The 19757-nt window shown below is 39.8% G+C and overlaps 1 protein-coding gene across 2 annotated transcripts in view; it reads left to right on the forward strand.

The window, feature by feature from the left end:
• The first annotated feature begins 1937 nt into the window (after positions 1–1937).
• KIF27 (kinesin family member 27) overlaps positions 1938–19757 on the forward strand; it is an 89360-nt gene continuing 71540 nt past the window's right edge. For both annotated transcript variants that reach the window (XM_053656573.1, XM_053656574.1), the window contains exons 1-3: positions 1938–1996; positions 6962–7346; positions 15352–15552. In XM_053656573.1, coding sequence (XP_053512548.1) covers positions 7049–7346; positions 15352–15552 — 499 coding nt within the window. In that variant the 5' untranslated portion in view covers positions 1938–1996; positions 6962–7048. The remainder of the gene's footprint in view (positions 1997–6961; positions 7347–15351; positions 15553–19757) is intronic.

The raw sequence follows: 19757 nt of genomic DNA on the forward strand, positions 1-19757 counted from the left end.
ACATTCACTGATACATCTTATAAGGGGTTAATATAAAAAAGTTTAGAAGCCCTGGCTGGTGTGGCTCAGTGGATTGAGCACTGGCCCATGAACTGAGAAGCTGTCAATTGGATTCCCAGTCCAGACACATGCGTTGGGTTGCAGGCCAGGTCCCCAGCTGGGGGCACGTGAGAGGCAATGGAATCTCTTGCACGTTGATGTTTCTATCTCTCTTTCCCTATCTCTAAAATAAAAAAAATCTTAAAGAATAAATTTGGTGTCTCAAGCTTTAAAAAAAGTTTATAAAGTATTTACAAAACTCAACATAAAAAAAAAAACCCAACCCAGTTTAAAAATGGGCAAAGGACCTGAACAGACTCTTCTCCAAAGAGGACATACAGATGGCCAATAGACATATGAAAAGGTGCTCAACATAACTAATCATCAGAGAAATGCAAATTAAGACCACAATGAGATACCATCTCACACCTGTCAGAATGGCTATCATCAATAAATCAACAAACAACAAGTGCTGGCAAGGATGTGGAGAAAGGGGAACCCTTTTGCACTGTTGGTGAGAATGCAGACCAGTGCAGCCACTGTGGAAAGCAGTATGGAGATACCTCAAGAGATTAAAAATGGATCTACCTTTAGACTTAGCTATCCCACTGCTGGGGATATATCCAAAGGAACCAAAAACACTAATTCGAAAGAACACAAGGACCCCTATGTTCATTGTAGTGTTATTTACATTTACTAAGATATGGAAGCAGCCGGAGTGTCTGTCAGTGGATGAGTGGATATAACTTCTATGGGACATTTACACAATGGATTACTACTGGACTATAAAAAAGAATAAAATTTCACTTTTGTGAAAGTATGGCTGGACCTGGAGAATGTTATGCTAATTGAAATAAGCCAGTCAGAGAAAGAGAAATGCCATATGATTTCACTCATATGTGGAATCTAATGAACAAAATGGACAAACAAAATATAAACTCATAGATGGAGAGCAGTTGAAATGGGGGTGGTATGCTACAGGGTGGAGGGATTGAGCAAAAAGGAAAAAGGACTCACGGACATGGGCAACAGTGTGGTGATCGTGGGCAGAGGGGAGTATAAGGAGACTTATATACTTATAAAATTTTATTTATTTATTTTTAGATAGAGGTGAAGAGAAGGAGAAAGAGAGGGAGAGAAAGAGCAGTATGTGGTTGCCTCTTGTGTGCCTCTAATTTGGGACCTAGTCTGCAACCTGGGTATGTACCCTGACTAGGAACTGAACCTGCAACCCTTTGGTTCGCAGGCAGGTGGCCAATTCACTGAGCCACACCGGCCAGGGCTAAATATTATATATTTTTAAAAGATTCATTTTATGTGAACTTTACTTCAATAAAAAGAAACTGAATTGGTAGCTAAAATGTTGAAACGCAATGTGACTCACATTCATTTTATAAATCTGTAGAAAGTTACTTTTTTAAAAAAAATTATTTATTGATTTTAGAGAGCTAGAGGAAAGGAGAGTGAGAGACACCTAGACACGGATTATTGTTCCACCATTGATGCATTTATTGGTTGATTCTTGTTTGTGCTCTGACCCCAAATTGAACCGGCAATCTTGGTAAATGAGGAGGACTACCCCGCCAGGACCTGGCCCTAGAGAGTTACTTTGGCTCAGTAGTTTGAGAGGGGTCGTTGGGTGCTGGATTTTCAGTGACGCTGGGAGGTAGGCCACCAGGTGCCTTGCAGCCGGCTCCCTAGAGGCCGGGCGGAATGGACAGGGTTTGTGCTACCTCCTCCGGACCTGGCTGGAGCAAGTCGAACGCGGCTTGGGGGCGGGGCCGACGCGGTGCCCTGCGGCTGGCTGGGAGGGGCGGTGTTGGCCTCCGGCGTCGCCGGTTGCCAAGAGAACCCGTGACAACAAAAGGCGCTGGCTGCGGCTGCGGCGGCGCGTTGGAGGGAAATCCTGGAGTTCTGCGCTGTGCTCGCCGCCGGAGACCGAGGCTTTCTCCTGCCGGTCAGTGCGCAGCGGGCGTGCCGGCTGGGCTAGCAGGGTTGGGTGCCGTGCGGAGTCCTGCCGCGTCCCAGGCCTGCGGTTGGGAGGAGGGGGTGCCGGCCGAGATTGGGGCTCTCGGGGTGGGGTTCTGCCGCGGGTGGGCTCGGGGGGCGGTTGGGGCAGCGGCGAGGCCGAGGAGGGTGCCCGAGGGGGTGCTGGGATTCCCGCCTAGTGGCCGGAGGAAGTTGGGTCCCTCTGAGAAGGGCAGAGGGAATAAGGATGGGGGATCGAGCCGCACTGAGTCAGATCCTGCTGTATTTTTTTGTGTTGGTACTTCCGAGTGCGGGATCTGGAAGGTAGGGGAAGGCTCACCTCCTTTGGAGCTTTCGTTTTGTCTGTCGCAGGCCGCTTTCTTTCCATCCCGGATTTGTTGAAACTTGGCGCATTATAAGGGCTGTAGTAAGTCCGGTAGCCCTCTCCCTCAGTTCATAAATTGATAAAAGGGTGCCCAAATTCTTTCTTTACAACCTTTCAAATAACGCCGCCCTCTTCAAGTTTTTTAAACTTTGTTGTTTTCCCTCTTCATATTTTCTTCACTTAGTTCGTTATGTATTTGGATCCTTTTCTGAGATCCTTATAAAACTCACTATCCAGGAGCTGGGAAATTTCTTAAGGAAATACTAACAAGCCACAGTTTTTAGACAATCACTACCTCTGAAAAACCAAGGGCACAGGATGGCAACAGTATTTGGAAGCACTTATTTCTGATTGATGACATGGCAACAATGGTCAAGTATTTCTCTTGCCTTTTGCTCAGCTTTCAAACTTCCATTGAGTATGCCTAAATAGTACTAGCCCGTCAGATTTCATCTTTCTTTACATTTAATGATGGCATAATACTTATGCTTCTGATCACTGTTATTAACCAGAAGCTGAAGAAGTGTAAGTGCTGTGGATTTTTTCATCACATCCTTGTATATTAATTTTTTGCAGGCCCTTGCCTGTGTAGCCAAATTCCGATTACGAAGACCAAGAAAACGAAAATATCCTAACTACACTTAACACTACTTTCATTTCAATTTCGTTGGAAGTAGTTAGGCTTGGCTTAACACAAACCATGTTTTTGTGTTTTTTTTTAACATTTTATTTACTCATTTTTAGAGAGGGGGAAGAGAAGAGAAATATCAATGTGCTGTTGCCTCAGTTGCCTCTCCTGCCCCCCATACTGGGGACCTGGGCCACAGCCCAGGCATGTGCTCTGACTGGGAATCGAATTGGTGACCCTTTGGTTTGCAGCCCACCCTCAATCCACTTGATTTACGCTAGCCAAGGCACAAACCATGTTTTAATGCGGCATTAAAAAAAACTAATCTATATGATGAAAACTTCTAATGTAGGTGTTCAGAGACATTGGGAAGAACCACCTCGACACAGCATCTCTGCAGTTTCTTTGGAGAAATTTACAGTACCAAGTGATTGTAGAGTCCTTTAGGGTCCTAGAAAAGATTTACCAAACATATGAGTATTTATTTTTTTCAGTACTGAATATTAGTGGAATGAATAAAACTGACAAGGTTAGATGCATTTCTATGGCCATTAAAGATAGTTTGCTGACTCTGTTTTGGAATTTTATAGCCCAAGGAGCTGATTTTTTTAACTCCTAGTGGGCCCTTAAATAGAGTGATGTAAATGCTTTTTGTTATTATGATCCTTTTCAGACTTATCCGCTCACTGCAGAGTTTTTTAAAGGCTAGCGAATGTTAAATATGTCTTAATTAATATTTCCATGGCAAGTAGTGCTAAAAACGTTATTTTAGTTTTAGCCTGCTAGGTTACTTAATGATACTGTTGAAGACTTGCCTTCTCCCAAACTGATTCTTTTCATCATCTGCACTAAACATTATCATAGGTTACTGGTTATACTTTTAAACCTTTTATCCTACCAAGGCTGTATTCGTGTACAAGTTTTTGTGTGAACAGATGTTTTCATTTCTGTTAGATATATATCTAAGAGCAGAGTTTCTGGGTCAAATGATAACCATTTATTTAACTTATTGAGCAACTGCCAGATTGTTTTACAAAGCAATTGCATTATTTCACATTTCCATTAGAAGTGTATGAGGGTTCTATATTCTCTATGTCCTTGCTAAGGCTTGTGATCTGTCTTTTTGACTACAGTTGTGTTAGTGGGCATGATATGGCATCTCATTGTGGTTTTGATTGCATTTCCCAGGTAGCTAATGTTGAGCATCTTTGCCTTTGCTTATTGGCCATTTTAATATTTTCTTTGAAGAAATGTCTTTTCAGAGCCTTTGCTTAAAAAAAGTTTTTAGTATTGAGTTGTCATAGTTCTTTATATATTCCAGATACAGATCTTTATTATATATATTGCTCAATATTTTCTCACATTCGGTGAGTTGTCTTTGCATCATGTCCTTGATGGTGTCTTTTGAGGCATAAAACTTTTAAATTTGATTAAATGCATTTTATAAATTTTTCCTTTTATTGCTCATTGTTCTTGCTTTTGGTGTTCTATATGAAAAACCATTGCCAAATCCAAAGTTAGGAAGAGTTACCCTTATGTTTTCTTTTAAGAATTTTATAGTTTCACCCTGACCATTGTGGCTCAGTGGGTGGTACATCATCCCCAAAGGGAAGGTTGCTAGTTTGACTCCTGGTCAGGGCACATGCCTGGGTTGTGGGCCAGGCCCCGAGTTGGTGGTGTGCTGGGGGCATTCAAGAGGCAACCAATTGGTGTTTTTCTTTCATATCACTGTTTCTCTCTATCTCTTTTTCCCTCCCTTACCCTCTCTTTAAAAAAAAATAAGATCTTAAAAATAATCTTATAGTTCAACCATTGCATTTAGGTCTATGAACCATTTTGAATTAACTTTTGTGCCTATTAGGTAGGAGTCCAATTTCATTCTTATGACTGTGGCTATCCAGTTGTCCCATGACTATTTGTTGAAAAGATTATGTTTCCCCATTAAATTGTCTTGACATGCTTGTTGTAAATTAATTGCCTATAAATGTGATTATTTATTTCTGGATTCTCAATTCTTTTCCATTAATATTTTCCCCATATTCCATTTATTTTTTGAATTTATTGGGGTGACATTGGTTAATAAAATTATATAGGTTTCAGGTATACAGTTCTATATAACACATCATCTGTATACTGTGTTGTGTGTTTACCATCCTGGGTCAAGTCTCCTTCCCTCACCATTTATCCCCTTTTTACCTTCTACCTCTCCTTTTTCATTGATTTTTAAGCCTGGCCTATGCCTGTACATACTGCCTTGATTACTATTGCTTGTTTTTTTGTTTTTTTAAAAGATTTTATTTACTTTTAAACAGAGGGAGAAACATCAATGTGTGATTGCCTCACATGTGACCCACACCAGGCATGTGCCCTAACTGGGAATTGAACCAGCGACCATTTGGTTCACAGTCTGGTGCTCTATCCACTGAGCCATGCCACACAGGGCACTATTGCTTGGTTTTAAAATTGGGGAAGTATGTCTTCTAATTTTGTTCTCTTTCACTATTGTTTCTGCTACTCTGTGTCCGTTGAATTTGCATATGAATTTTGGGATTAGCTTGTCAATTTCTGCAAAGAAGTAAGGATTATGGTAAGAGTTATATTGAATGTGTAGATCAGTTTGGGAAATATTGTCATCTTAACAATGGTGTCTTCCAATCCATGAACTTGAGATGTTTTTTCCCACTTATTTAGTTCTTTACTGTCTTTCAACAATATTTTGTACTTTTCAAAGTATCAATTTTATACATCTTAAAAAATTTATTTCTAAGTATATTTATTCTTTTGATGCTAATGTAAATGGAATTTTAAAAAATATTTTATATATTTACTTTAGAGAGAGTGGAAGGGAGGGAGAAGGAGATGGTAAGAAACATCAGTGTGTGAGAAATCATGATCAGTTACCTCTCGTACACCCCCAACCAGGGCCTGGCTTGCAACATGTGCCCTGACTGGGAATCCAGCTGGTGACCTTTCAGTTTGCAGGCTGGCACTCAGTCCACTGAGCCATACAGCCAGGGTGGAGTTGTTTTCTTAATTTATTTTTCAAGTTGTTTGTTGTAAGTATAGCTAGCAATTAAAATTTTTTTATCCTTACCTAAGGACATTTCTTCATTGCTGTTTAGAGGGAGAGGAAGGGAGAGAGAGAAACATCAGTGTAACCACCAATAGGTTGCCATTTTTAAGTGCCTGGGCTAGGGATCTTATGTGTCAGACTGGGCACATAGGATTCATTCCAGACTGGGGAATGAATCCACAACCTAGGTGTATGCCCTGACAGGCAATGGAACCTGTAACCCTTTGAGTATGAGATGATACTCCAGCCAACTAAGCCACACCAGCCAGGGTGCAGTTTAATTTTTAATGTATTAATTCTACCAGAGAGCTTCAGAAATATGTTTAACATAATTTAGGAGTACAAAAGCAATTTTCTGTTAGTTTTGATTATTTTGAATAAAAACTTCCTTTTAAATTTATATTGACTTTTGGAAATCCTTGTAATTATTTTAATGGGTTTATTTATATAATATCTGTGGCAAAGAAGAGATATTATTTTTCAATGCATAGCCATAAAACCTAGTTCGAGGACTTGCTTTCAACACCTCTGTACAATTTCCCAGTTATTTTCCTGCCTTAATTTTCTAACTCCCTAATTATTCAATATTTAGACTGAGCTGGGAAATAGCATTACAGAAAGAAGGGCACGTTGGAATCCCTTGTGCTTTTGCCAATACATGGCCTTCATTTCCAAGGTTATTTTATAGCAAATCCAGACATCATAGTGTTTCATCTATAAATTATAGATGTACTTTTACAAGACAGATGCTTTGTAACTATCTTATTTTGGAGCAAAACCTGCTGTAATCGACTTTGCTTTAGATGGTGATTTGTTTATTAGGGTAGAAGTGTCAATAATTCAATTTTGTTTTTATTTTGATACACAGGAGTCCAGATCTTATGTAAAATGGAAGTTTCTCACACTAGGCACTGAATGTTGAGTAGAAAATCTGTTTAGTAAAATCTAAGCTGCCATGGAAGAAATACCAGTAAAAGTTGCTGTAAGAATTAGACCTCTGCTCTGCAAAGAAGTTCTTCATAATCATCAAGTTTGTGTGAGAGTTATTCCAAACACCCAGCAAATTATCATTGGGAGAGATAGAGTCTTTACTTTTGATTTTGTTTTTGGCAAAAATTCCACTCAAGCTGAAGTTTATAATGTGTGCATAAAGCCACTTGTGTTGTCACTCATCGAAGGCTATAATGCAACTGTTTTTGCCTATGGACAAACTGGATCTGGGAAGACGTACACCATCGGAGGAGGCCATGTTGGTAAGATCCTCGTACTCTGACTTTTGAAACACTTGAACGAAACTAAAATATGACCATACCTGACTCATAGTAGGTGCTCGGCATACTGATTGAATGAAATAATGAATAGGATAGTCAGGAGTGCTCATATGTCATCTTTGAAACATTTGGTTTTAAGGGGGAGGGTGGCGGGAGCAGGTGGAGGAGGGTGTATGGGGATAAAAGGTAAGGGAATGAGGCTGGACTCGGGGTGCCGAGCACACAGTACACTGTGCCGATGATGTGTTGTAGAACTGTGCACCTGAAACCTATATAATTTCGTTAACCAGTGTCATTACAATAAATTCAATACAAAGGAAAAAATAGTAATAAAAAAGAAACATTTGTTTTTAAATATTGAAGTTTTATTAAACAATTTAATTTGCAATTATAAATTCATGTCTCTTAAGTTAGACATGAATGAACATGATTAGACTTTGCATCTTTTAATAGTCTGCTTGTAAATATTGAGTCCTGTAACTAGAACTTAGAGGAATATAAGAGAAATTTATTATGTAAAGTGTCTCCCCCCACCATTTCCTAGCCAGATTTCAGTTTTTTGCAGCTTTATTGGCATGTAGTTGACAAATAAAATTGTGAGATATTTTAAGTGTTCTTCGGGGTGATTTGATATACAAGTATGTGTACATTGTGAAAGGATTCTTCCCTTCCAGTTAACACATCCATTACCTCACTGTATACAGATTTCTATTTTAAATACTGAATACTTTAGGATATAATTTTTCCTGCTTGTAATTATCTTTTTGAAAAGGTAGTTTCATGAGATTCCTTTAGAGCTGGAAGGAACCTTGAGAATCATTTCTCTTCCTTTATTAAGTGAGGAGCTCCGGCCACAGAATGATTAAGGGCTCATTGAGTCAGGTGGCTGGTGACAGCCCTGGACTGGAAAGCCATGACCTCTTTTGAGACTGTTTACTTTTTTCACACTAAAAGCAATCTTTTGAATGTTGTGCATATACATGATTGTTTAAAATTATCATGAGTAATGTCTGTACATGTAACGGCTTTCGATATTTTTTTCTACTTTCATACTTCTCAAAGGTAGAATTTGTGACTTTCAGAAGCATCTCTCATTAAGTGCAGGGATGCAGGGGTGAGGTATGGAAGGTGTCTGTGTGGTATGAGGAGGCCCTAATTCCAAATATTCAGTGGAGGGGCCCTTAGTGCCCAGTGCCACTATTCTTCTTTTAAAGGATCACTGGGTTACAGGATTAGGAGACTCAAGATATGAGATTATTTTAGGTTCTCAAAATAAATTTCAGGCTCTCTACTATTGTGGATTTTTTTGAAGATTGTATTTTTTAAGTAATTTTTTTTGCTTTTAGATTTTATTTATTAATTTTTACAGAGAGGGGAAGGGAGGGAGAAATTGAGGAAGAGAAACAGTGATCTGTTGCCTCTCACAGGCCTCTACTTTGGGACCTGGCTTGCAACCCGGGCACGTGCCCTGACTAGGAATTGAACCTGCAGCCTTTATGTTCACAGGCCGGTGCTCAATCCACTGGCTGGAGCCACACCAGCCAGGGCTGTATTTTTTTCATTTTGATTGGCCATTGTCTTATGACCTTAAAGACTCAATATGTGCATTATACTAATAGGAGTATGAGATGTTCAGATCTTGGTCACAATTGTAGCTATAGTTTTTTTAAAGAGGCCATGAGTGTAATTTTAATTCTTTTTTTTTTTTAAGATTTTGTTTTTTTATATTTAGAGGGGAAGGGAAGGAGAGAGGGAGAGAAATATCAGTGTACGGTTGCCTCCTATGCGTCCCCTGCTGGGAACCGGCCTGCAACTCAGGCATGTGCCCTGACTGGGAATCGAACTGGGATCCTTTGGTTCGCAGGCCCATGCTCAATCCACTGAGCTACACCAGCCAGGGCATAATTTTAATTTTTTAAGGGAAAAAGTTATATATCGTCCTAAAATACTTTAACTGCTCCAAGGCACTCTGTACCTAGAGAAATAGATCACCATTAGAAACTATTTTGATGGTGTTTTTCCCCTAGTTTTTAAAAAATATATGTATTATTGTCAGGTGATGCTTAAGAAATTAAACAAATGCCCCTTTCATCCCAGGAAATAACAGTTTGATGTGTGCCATTCTAGAGTCCTGCAGACATTTTTCTAGGCATGTTACAGATGCACATGTAGTTTTTGCTTCTCTTTTTTGTTTGTTTAATGAGATATTATACCTGTGGTTCTGTAACTTTCTTTTCTCATTAACCATACAAAATATCATTTTATTTCTTCCCATTGGGTCATAGAATTTCATTTCACTTTTTTGGCTGTATAGTATTTTATAATTTGAATGGATCATGGTTCATTCATTCCTGTATTAACGGACATTTAGGTTGTTCCTGATTTTTACTCATAAAAGAAGTTGCATTACGTATCTTTGTACATTTAACTTTCATTTGTGTATTAGTATTTCTATGGAATATATTTCTGGAAGCGGATTTGGGGAATCAACCACATTTAAAGTGTGGACAGGTAACTGACAAATTATCCTCCAAAAAGGCTTGTTCCAATTTGTATGTATTCTCACCATCAATATATGCAAGCCATTTTTTCATATGGTTATCATTTCCTGGATATATAAATCCAAAGTATTTTTTTTACCATCTGATAAGTGAAAAATTGTACTGTGTTGTTTGAAGTTACCCTTCTTTGTGTATTCGTGAAATTAGTGAGCATTTTCTTTTTTTTTAATTTATTTTTTTATTGATTATGCTGTTACAGTCATTCTATTCCCCCCTTCATTCCCCTCCACCCTACCCCCGTCCCCACCATTACCCCCCCTTTAGTTTATGACCATGTGTCTCAAGTTCTTTAGATTCTATATTTCCCATACTATTCCTGCCCCCCCCCATCTATTTTCTATCTACTGTCTATGCTACTTATTCTCTGTACCTTCTCCCCCCTTCTCCTCCTCTCACTCCCCTGTTGCTAACCCTCCTTGAGATCTTCATTTCTATGTTTCCACTCCTGATCTAGCTGTCCTTTTAGTTTGCTTTTGTTTTAGGTGTGATTGTTAATAACTGTGAGCTTGTTGTCCTTTCACTGTTCATGTTTTTTTAACTTCTTTTTCTTAGATAAGTCCCTTTAACATTTCATAGAATAAGGGCTTGGTGATGATGAATTCCGTGAATTTGATCTTATCTGAGAAGCACCTTATCTGTCCTTCCATTCTAAATGAAAGTTTTGCTGGATAGAGCAATCTTGGTTGTAGGTCTTTGGATTTCATGACTTGGAATACCTCTTTCCAGCCCCTTCTTGCCTGTAAGGTCTCTTTGGAGAAATCCGCTGACAGTCTGATGGGGGCTCCTTTGAGGTGACTGTCCCCTTAGCTCTTGCTGCTTCTAGGATTCTCTCCTTCATTTTAATCTTGGCTAATGTAATGATGATGTGCCTTGATGTGTTTCTTCTTGGGTCCAACTTCTTTGGGACTCTCTGAGCTTCCTGGATTTCCTGGAAGTCTATTTCTTTTGCCAGATTGGGGAAATTCTCCTTTGTTATTTGTTCAAATAAGTTTTCCACTGGTGGCTGTTCTTTTCCCCCTTCTGGTACCCCTATAATTTGGATGTTGGAGTGTGTAAAGATGTCCTGGAGGTTTCTAAGACTCTCCTCATTTTTTTGAATTCTTGCTTCTTCACTCTTTTCTGTTTGGCCATTATTTGCTTTCTTCTGGTCCACTCCATTGATTTGAGTCCCAGTTTCCTTTTCATCACTATTGGTTTCCTGTGCAATTCCATTCATTTCAATTAGTTTCGCCTTCATATGTTTGTCTAATTTGTGGCTATAATCAACCAGTTGAGGATCCTGATGACCAGTGTTTTAAACTGTGCGTCTGAGAGTTTTGCTATTTCTTCATCGCTTAGATTTATAGGCTCTGGGGCTTTGAGTTCTTCTTGAGCCATTTTTGGTCTGTTTGTGCCCGTTAAGTATGAGGAGCGGAGCCTTGGACTCCCAGGTTGCTGGGTTGTGACACTGTATGTGGAGGCGTGGTCAGAGCAGGGAAATGGCGGCCCCCTTTGCTGTTTGTTGCAGCTGGGTGAGGAGCAGAGCCTCAGGTTGTTCACTGGGGCAGGGCCACTTAGGTCGCTGGATTATGACGCTGTATGTGGAGACGGGGTTAGAGCAGGGAAATGGCGGCGCCCTCCGCTTGCTGCTGGGGCTGCTGGCTCTCGTCCAGTCACCCACTCCCTCGCTTGTCTATCCACACATTAATACGCAACCACAGTCAACCCGAAGCCCTGCTCCCTCGCTGTTTCCCCGCAGTCGCTCGCTGAGTTGCCCACCAGGTCCAACCCTGCGCCTGGATTCCGCGCACCTGAGTCCATCTGACAGAGTTTTCCTGTGCAACCCCGCTCTGCCAGCTGCTGGTTTCGCCCCTCTTACCGGTCAGGCTGAAGAATTTGTTGTTGTCAGACTTCCGAAAAGTTCAATTCTCTGTGTTCTGGCTGTGTTTTCTGTTGCTATTATTTAGTTGTCTCTAAATTTGGTTGTGTGAGGAAGCATAGTGTCTCCACCTATGCCTCCGTCTTGGCGGAAGTCCAGTGAGCATTTTCAATTTTCCATACTGACACCAATTCTGGGTCAGTTGTCTGCTGTTTGATTATTGGCTATGCAAATAATGTTGGGGTTCCCCCCATAAATAATTTATTGAGCATTTGCAGTATTTAGAGTACCCTGCTAGTTACTATGGCAGGGTGAAAATTTCTTTTATTTAATATGATCCTTATTTAAACTAATATTAATTTTTCTACTTTTCAGAATCTTGAATGTACGTACTAACTTTACTGGGCATAATCTTCTCTAAAAACTTTCATTTCTGTACTTTTAAAATAGTATATAATAAGCTATTGAGCTAATGACTGCTGAGATATAAAACTTTGTAAGTTCTCTGAATGAAATAGTTTATTTCAAAATGAAAAAATATGCAAGAAAGACAGTTTATTTCGGGATAAGCCTAACGTTGAAATGTGGTTTTTAGGCTACCAAACTATGTATCTGAAGCTTTATTATAAATTTTATTTGAAATTGAGTTTTTTAATAAGTCTTTTGAATTTTTGTGCTGTTTCATTATCTGCTGAAGTAGGGAATGATCAGCTATATATACTTCCTAATCCAGAATGCTTAACATATACTATAGTTTATAGATACTGCTATTGGCAAGTTCCTGGAAACTGCCAAAAAGGAATCTTTCTCCATTGTATTACAAAACCTACAGCTTCCTTTACTTGCTACACGATGGCAGTGTTACATCCTAAATTAGGTAAAAGGCAGCCCAGTTTAATAGAGGTTCGGATTTTCTGCACCAGTGTTGCCAAAAATCTAAACATTGGTAATCTTCAACATGGAAACAAGTTTGTGTGGAGGTACATTTATAAGCCAGTGTTTTGTAACTTTTTTTTGTGGAACAATGCTGAAAATGATAGGTGGATTTCTTTCTAAATGGTCCTGCGGAAGTTTAACCTTAAGTCCCAGTTTATTCTTTCACTTATTTTAAATTTTATCTTGTACTTTTCTTTTACTATTTAAAAAATTGTGATGATATATATATGTAACATAAAATTTACCATTGTAGACATTTTAAGAGCACAGTTCTCTGATATTCAATTCAGTGTTTCGCAGCCATCACTGCTGTTTTTCAGCAACATAAATGTATAGAAGCTTTGTAACCATTAAGAAATAACTTCCCTCCCCCTCCCCCTCCCCCTGGTTTCTTTCTCTATGAATGTTCATCTTCTAGCTATTTCTTAGAAGTGAGTATACAATGTTTGTTCTCCTGTGTCTGGATTCTTTCAGAACTTCCTTTTTATGACTGAAGAATATTCCATTTTATTTCTGTGTCATATTTTGTTTATCCATTCCTCTGTTGGTAGGCACTTGAATTGTTTCCCCCTTTTGGCTGTTGTGAATAATGCTGCTGTGGACATTGGTGTACAAGTATCTGAGTCCCTTGTATGCACTTTTGTTCATTCATAATGTTACTGTACTGATCTGTGTGCTGTTCGTTTGGGTTGTGGAAGTGATAAAGGAGAAGAGGTATTGAGAGTCTTCTGACTATACTTTTCCCCTGATCTTTTTAAAAAAATTTTTTTAATTTTATTGATTATGCCATTACATTTGTTCTATTCCCCTCTTCATTCCCCTCCACCCTGCACACCCCTCCCCCACCATTCCCCCCCTTTAGTTCATGAACACGTGTCTCAAGTTCTTTAGATTCTATATTTCCCCTACTATTCTTGCCCTCCCTCCTATTTTCTACCTACCATCTATGCTACTTATTTTCTGTATCTTCTCCCCCCTTCTCCTTCTCCCACTACCCTGTTGCTAACTCTCCACGTGATCTTTATTTCTATGGTTCACTCGTGATCTAGCTGTCCTCTTAATTTGGTTTTGTTTTCGGTGTGGTTGTTGATAACTGTCTTATCCAATCTCATGACATTAAAAACTGTCTATAGGTAACTGACTTCCAGGGTTTTTTTAATTCCCAGTCCAGGCTACTGTCTTGAACTCTGGACTTATATATTCAAATGCCTGCTTAATTTTTGCAGTGGAATGCTAACAGACATCTTGAGCTTAATTGGTCAAAAAAGAAAATAATGAACTTATGGCCCTGGCTGGTGTGGCTCAGTGTATTGAGTGCTGGCCTGTGAACCGAGGGGTCAAAATTCCCAGTTGGCATATGCCTGGGTTGCAGGCTGGGTCCGTAGTTGGGGGTGTGAGAGAGGCAACCACATGTCAATGTTTCTCTTCCTCTCTTTCTCCCTCCCTTCCCCTCTCTCTAAAATTAAATAAATAAAATCTTTTTAAAAAAAAGAACTGCCATTTTCCCCTCAAACCACTTCAATCCCTGCTTTTCCCCATATTTATTGATGGCAACGCTAGTGACTCGAGACAAAACCTTGGAGTCATTGTTAGCTCATTGCTTTCTCTCACATTTCAGTTCCAGTCTGCCAGGGGATTTTAATGTTGTTCCCTTCAACGTAAACCTAGAAGCAGGTCACTCCTCACCTTTTCTCTGCTGCCATCTTGCTGTGAGCCACCATCATGTCTACTCCTCCACCCTCTCAACTCCCAGATAACTGCTCTGCCTTCTGAGCGGTCTCCTCACACCCACCCCTGCCCTTCTGTGATATTTGCAAAACCCAGTAGTCAGGGTGGGCTCTTAAATCACAACTGGGTGGCCTCTTAAATCACAACTTACTGCTGTCTCCCATGCTCTTATCTCACTCAGAGTAAAATCCAAAGTCTACAACGACTTACATGTTCTGGCTTCTGTAGCCTCTGTGACCTCATCATCTCCAGTCACTCTCTCCTTGCTCTCTCTGTTTCAGCCACACTGGCCTTCCTGTTTATAGAGCACACCAGTCTCACCAGCGTCTTCGTATTGGCCATTCTCTATGCCTAGGTCACCCTTCCCTCAGATATCCACGTGGTTCTTCTGCCACCTCTTTCAAGTCTTTGCTCAAACGTTAGCTTTTCAATGAAGCTCATCATGACTTTCCTACTGAAAGCTGCAAACACCTCCCACCTAAATGCACTCACATTTCCACTCCCTTTTACTCTGTCCTTTTATCTGGGCATACCTATCACTTTTAATAGACCACTTAAATGAGTTGTCAGTCATTGTATTTTGCTGTTGCCTGTCTTTTCTCAGTGCAGTCCCACAAGGGAAGGGATTTTTTTTCTTCTGTTTTCTTCAGTAATGGTTCCCAGGCTCCTAGAATACCACCTGGCACGTGGAGAGCACTAAGGAAACATTTGTTAAATGAATGCATGAGTGAGTTTTGAGTAAGGGCATGCATGTGAAAAATTTTACCTATGAATTCTGCAGTTATGGTTTAAAAGATATATAATATAGGGAATTATAAGAAGAAATTTATTGATTGTAAATTTTATGTTGTAGCTTTTCTTAAATTTTAAGTTTACTATGTGATTTCTTTTTCTAAATTTTCAGCTTCAGTTGTGGAGGATCAAAAGGGCATCATTCCTCGAGCTATCCAAGAAATATTTCAAAACATCTCTGAAAATCCGAGCACTGACTTTAAAATAAAAGTGTCTTATATAGAAGTGTACAAAGAAGACCTCAGAGATCTTCTAGAATTGGAGACATCTATGAAGGATCTTCACATCCGAGAAGATGAAAAAGGAAACACAGGTAAAATAGCCTACTTACTTGGTAGTCTTCTTTATCAAATAGATATGATTTAATTCAGTTTCTGGATATATTCCAAAGAATCTTTAAAAACACACAGAAGCAAAATGAATTTGTTTTTACTTTAAAATTGAATGGCTTATTGATTAACAATATCAGTTAAATCACCCAGGTGATTTAACTGGTTCAACTAGTGGGTGAGATGAAGTTATTAAGTTGTAACTTGAGATAGTACTTATTTCCAATGATTGCACTGTGCCATTCCACGCACCCCTGCCCCCCATCCTGCATCTGACCTTAAGTGAGACTGTGGAATCATTTAAATTAGCTTTGTACTTTTTTTCCTCTTGATTACCTGAAGATTGGGGATGGCTTCTTCCTTTGGTGTTCATCCAGGCTGATCCAGGATTCTTTCTCCTTCGATTTTTGTCCCAGTATACCTATTGCGTGCTATTTTTTCAAGTGTAGAGGGTTTATGTGTCTGCTTCTCCATAGTGACATTTTCCTGTTTTTTGTTGTGCTTCTCAAAGTCTGACACCCTGTGCTTAACACATTAATCTTATGAAATATCCATTTGTTTGGAAATGGGAGAAGGCCAGGAGGGGAGGGTTAAAATGCAAGTATTTTAAAGAATAATACTTTCTGCTTTTCTGACTTAAAAGGTAACATGTTCTGTATAGAACATTTAGGAAACAGAAAAGTATAAGGAGGAAAGTTAAAGATCATCTATTTTTTTTCCAGAATTCAGCTTTTTATTGAACGTATTGCAAAAGAGGGTTAGTCAGAAAGGCCAAAGCCCATGTTATTAAAAGACTCCTCAGATTCTTCTTTCTTTGCTTCCACTTTCTGTTCCTCAGCTGGAGAAGCAGAGGCAGAGGGGGCAGGACCTCCTGCTGGTGCAGGACTAGCTTCAGGGGCAGGTCCACCAGCCCCTACATTGCAGATGAGGCTCCCAATGTTGCAAACAAGCTGGGCCCCTAAGGTTCATCATTTACACCATCTGCTTTAATGAGGGCAGTGATCTTATCCTCCATCACCATCACATGGCACCTCACCGTCTCCTCATTGTCTTGTAGGATAAGGGCCAAGTAGATGCAGGCAAGCCCCAAGACAAAGGCCTCAGTGTGGGCAGTGCCGGGCGGTGCTGCTGGGAGTGGTGCTAGTTGCTGGATGAAGTGAAGGCCTCCCAGATTTCTTTGCCTGTGCATGTATAATTGTTATTTAGTTACTTATTTTTATTTTTGAATTTAAAAAATTTTTAAACTTATTCAAGGATAATAATGCTTACTGATTTTAGAGAGAGAGGAAGGGAGAGAGAGAAAAAGAAAAGGAGAGAAAGAAATATCAATGTGAGAGGGAAACATCAGTCAGCTACCTCCTCAGTGCATCCTGACTAGGGATCAAACCCGAAGCCTAGGTGTGTGCCCTGACCAGGAATCGAACCCACAGCCTTTTGATGTAAAGGACAGTGCTCCAACCAATTGAGCCACCCAGCTGGGACTGTATGATTGTTTCTTAATGTACTTGTATCCCCCACATAGAGTATTGCATCTAATTTTTTTACTCAATATTTATATTGTAAGCATTTCCATGTTATTAAATAGTTTTCAACCTGTGACTCTTCGTAGTCATGTGGTAATTTGTCTTTTGAGTATATTATAATAATTTAACACTGTTCCATTGTTGTTCATTTAGGCTCTTTCCATATTTTCACTATTATTAATAAGAAATTACTGTTCTTGGATGTCTTCCTCTCCTAGAAAACACATTTAATAGAGCCTTCCAGGAGATAAAGGGTCCTGCCAGAGGAGTGACTGGTTGGGGGAATTTCACAGTGGCTAGGAAAAGTAAGATGGCTATTGTCATTCAAACAGCAGCCTGCAGGGGGCAGTACAGGTTCCACCTTAAAGGCCCTGTCCTGGTAGCTCTGGCACTTCTGGATGTTTGAAGAAATTGTTTTTTGTTGTTGTTTTTGCAGAAAGCATATATAGTAGTTTATAAAATTATGAGATCAATACAGTTTTTAAAATTTTCAAATCATTTTTTAATTACGGTTGGCATACATTATTATGTCAGTTGTACACCCCAGTGATTAGACATTACATAAATCAGTAAGTGATCACCCTGATAAATCTCACACCCATCTGACACCATGCATAGCAATTATACTATTATTGACTATATTCCCTATGCTGTATTTTTCATCTCCGTGACTGTTTTGTAACAACCAATTTGTACTTCTCAATTCCTTCACCTTTTAGTCCCTCTCCTTGAACCCTCTCCTAACTGTTGCAGTGTTCTCTGTATCAATGAGTCCCTTTCTGTTCTGCTTGTTCATTTATTTTGATTTTTAGATTCAATTGTTGATAGATATATAGTTGTTGCCATTTTATTGTTCATATTTTTAATCTTTTTCTCCATAACATTGGTTTGAGAGAAAAAGATTTCTCTCTAACATCTGGTTTGGTGGTGATGAACTCCTTTAGCTTTTTTCTGTTTGGGAAGCTTTTTATCTGTCCTTTGATTCCAAACGATAGCTTTGCTGGGTAGAGTAATCTTGGTTGAAATATTAACTCTAAATATTTCTTGCCAGTCCCTTCTGGCCTGCAAAGTTTCTTTTGAGATACCAGCTGAAAGTCTTGTGGGAGGTCCCTTGTAGGTAACTAACTGTTTTTCTCTTGCTGCTTTTAAGTTTTTCTCTTTGTATTTAACTTTTGGCATTTTAATTATGCTGTGTCTTGGAGTAAGCCTCTTTGTGTTAATCTTGCTTGGAACTTCTGTACTTCCTGGACTTGTTTGTCTATTTCCTTTGTCAAATCAGGGAAGTTTTCTGTCATTATATTTTCACGTAGATTTTCAATGTCTTGCTTTCTCTTTCTTCTCCCAGCACCTTCATGATGCAAATGTTGGTGCACTTGAAGTTGTCCCAGAGGCTCCTTACACTGTCCTTGTTTTTTTTCATTCTTTTTTTTTTCTCATTGTTCTGATTGGGTATTTTCTTCTTCCTTATGTTCTAAATCACTGATTTAATTCTGGGTTTCATCCACTCTATTGTTTCCCTGTAAATTATTTATTATCTCAATTAGTGTATCCTTTATTTCCGAATGGATCTTTTTTACACTGTTGAGGTGCTCACTAAGTTCCTTGAGCATCTTAATAACCAATATTTATTTATTTATTTTAAAGATTTTATTTATTTATCTTTAGAGGGGAAGGGAAAGAGGGAGGGAGAGAAATATCAGTGTATGGTTGCCTCTTGTGTATCTCCTGCTGGGAACTGGCCTGCAACCCAGGCATGTGCCCTGACTGGGAATTGAACTGTGATCCTTTGGTTTGCAGGCCCACACTCAATCCACTGAGCTACACCAGCCAGGGCTTAATAACCAATATTTAGAACTCTGCGTCTAGTAGATTGCTTGTCTCCATTTTGTTTAGTTCTTTTTCTGGAGCTTTCCTCTGTTCTTTTATTTGGAACACATTTCTTTGCCTCTTCATTTTGTCAGCTTCCCTGTGTTTATTTCTATGTATTAAGTAGAGCTGCTATTTCTCTCAAGTTTAGTAGAGTGGCCTAATGTAGAAGGTGTCCTTTAGGGCCCCATGGCACAGTCTGCCCTATTACCCAAGCTTGGCACTTGCGTTGCACCTCCATGTGGGCTGTATACCCTCCTCGTATAGTTAAGCCTTGGCTGCTGGTTGTACGTCAGTAGGAGGGATTTACCTAGGCTGATCGGCTGGCTGCACGGACTGGCTATGACCACTGATCACTGACCTCTGACCACCATGGAGGATCAGCTGCAGGGACCCACTCCACAGAGCAGGACTTAATTCATCAGGGCTCAGTTGCCTGCTGAATTTGCCCCTTGAGTGTGTTGCTTGTGTAGGTGGTTGGATGGTGGTGCTTCAATGTGGTCTGAAGCTGTCCACTTGGTGTGCTGGCTCTGGGGCCTCCCGGAGGTGCAGGCCAAGGTTAGCCACAGCCTGTGTTCTTCCTGGGGCCACCTGGCATAAGCTACAAAGTGATCTGCAAATGACTTCTACAGGTACTGGGCTTAAAGGTGCCCAGGCAATGCCAAGCTGTGAACCAAAGCCCACTGCTGCTAGTCCTAAGCCTGGGGCCACATAGTGAGAGATATATCGTTCACTAAGGCCAGATGCTGCTTGTTTGAGGGAATTTAGGAGAATCTGCAGCATGAGCCAAGATAAGCCAT

Source organism: Artibeus jamaicensis, unplaced genomic scaffold (assembly GCF_021234435.1).
Source record: "Artibeus jamaicensis isolate MK-2021 breed Jamaican fruit bat unplaced genomic scaffold, CSHL_Jam_final scaffold_1964, whole genome shotgun sequence".
In the NCBI taxonomy this organism is placed as follows: Eukaryota; Metazoa; Chordata; class Mammalia; order Chiroptera; family Phyllostomidae; genus Artibeus; species Artibeus jamaicensis.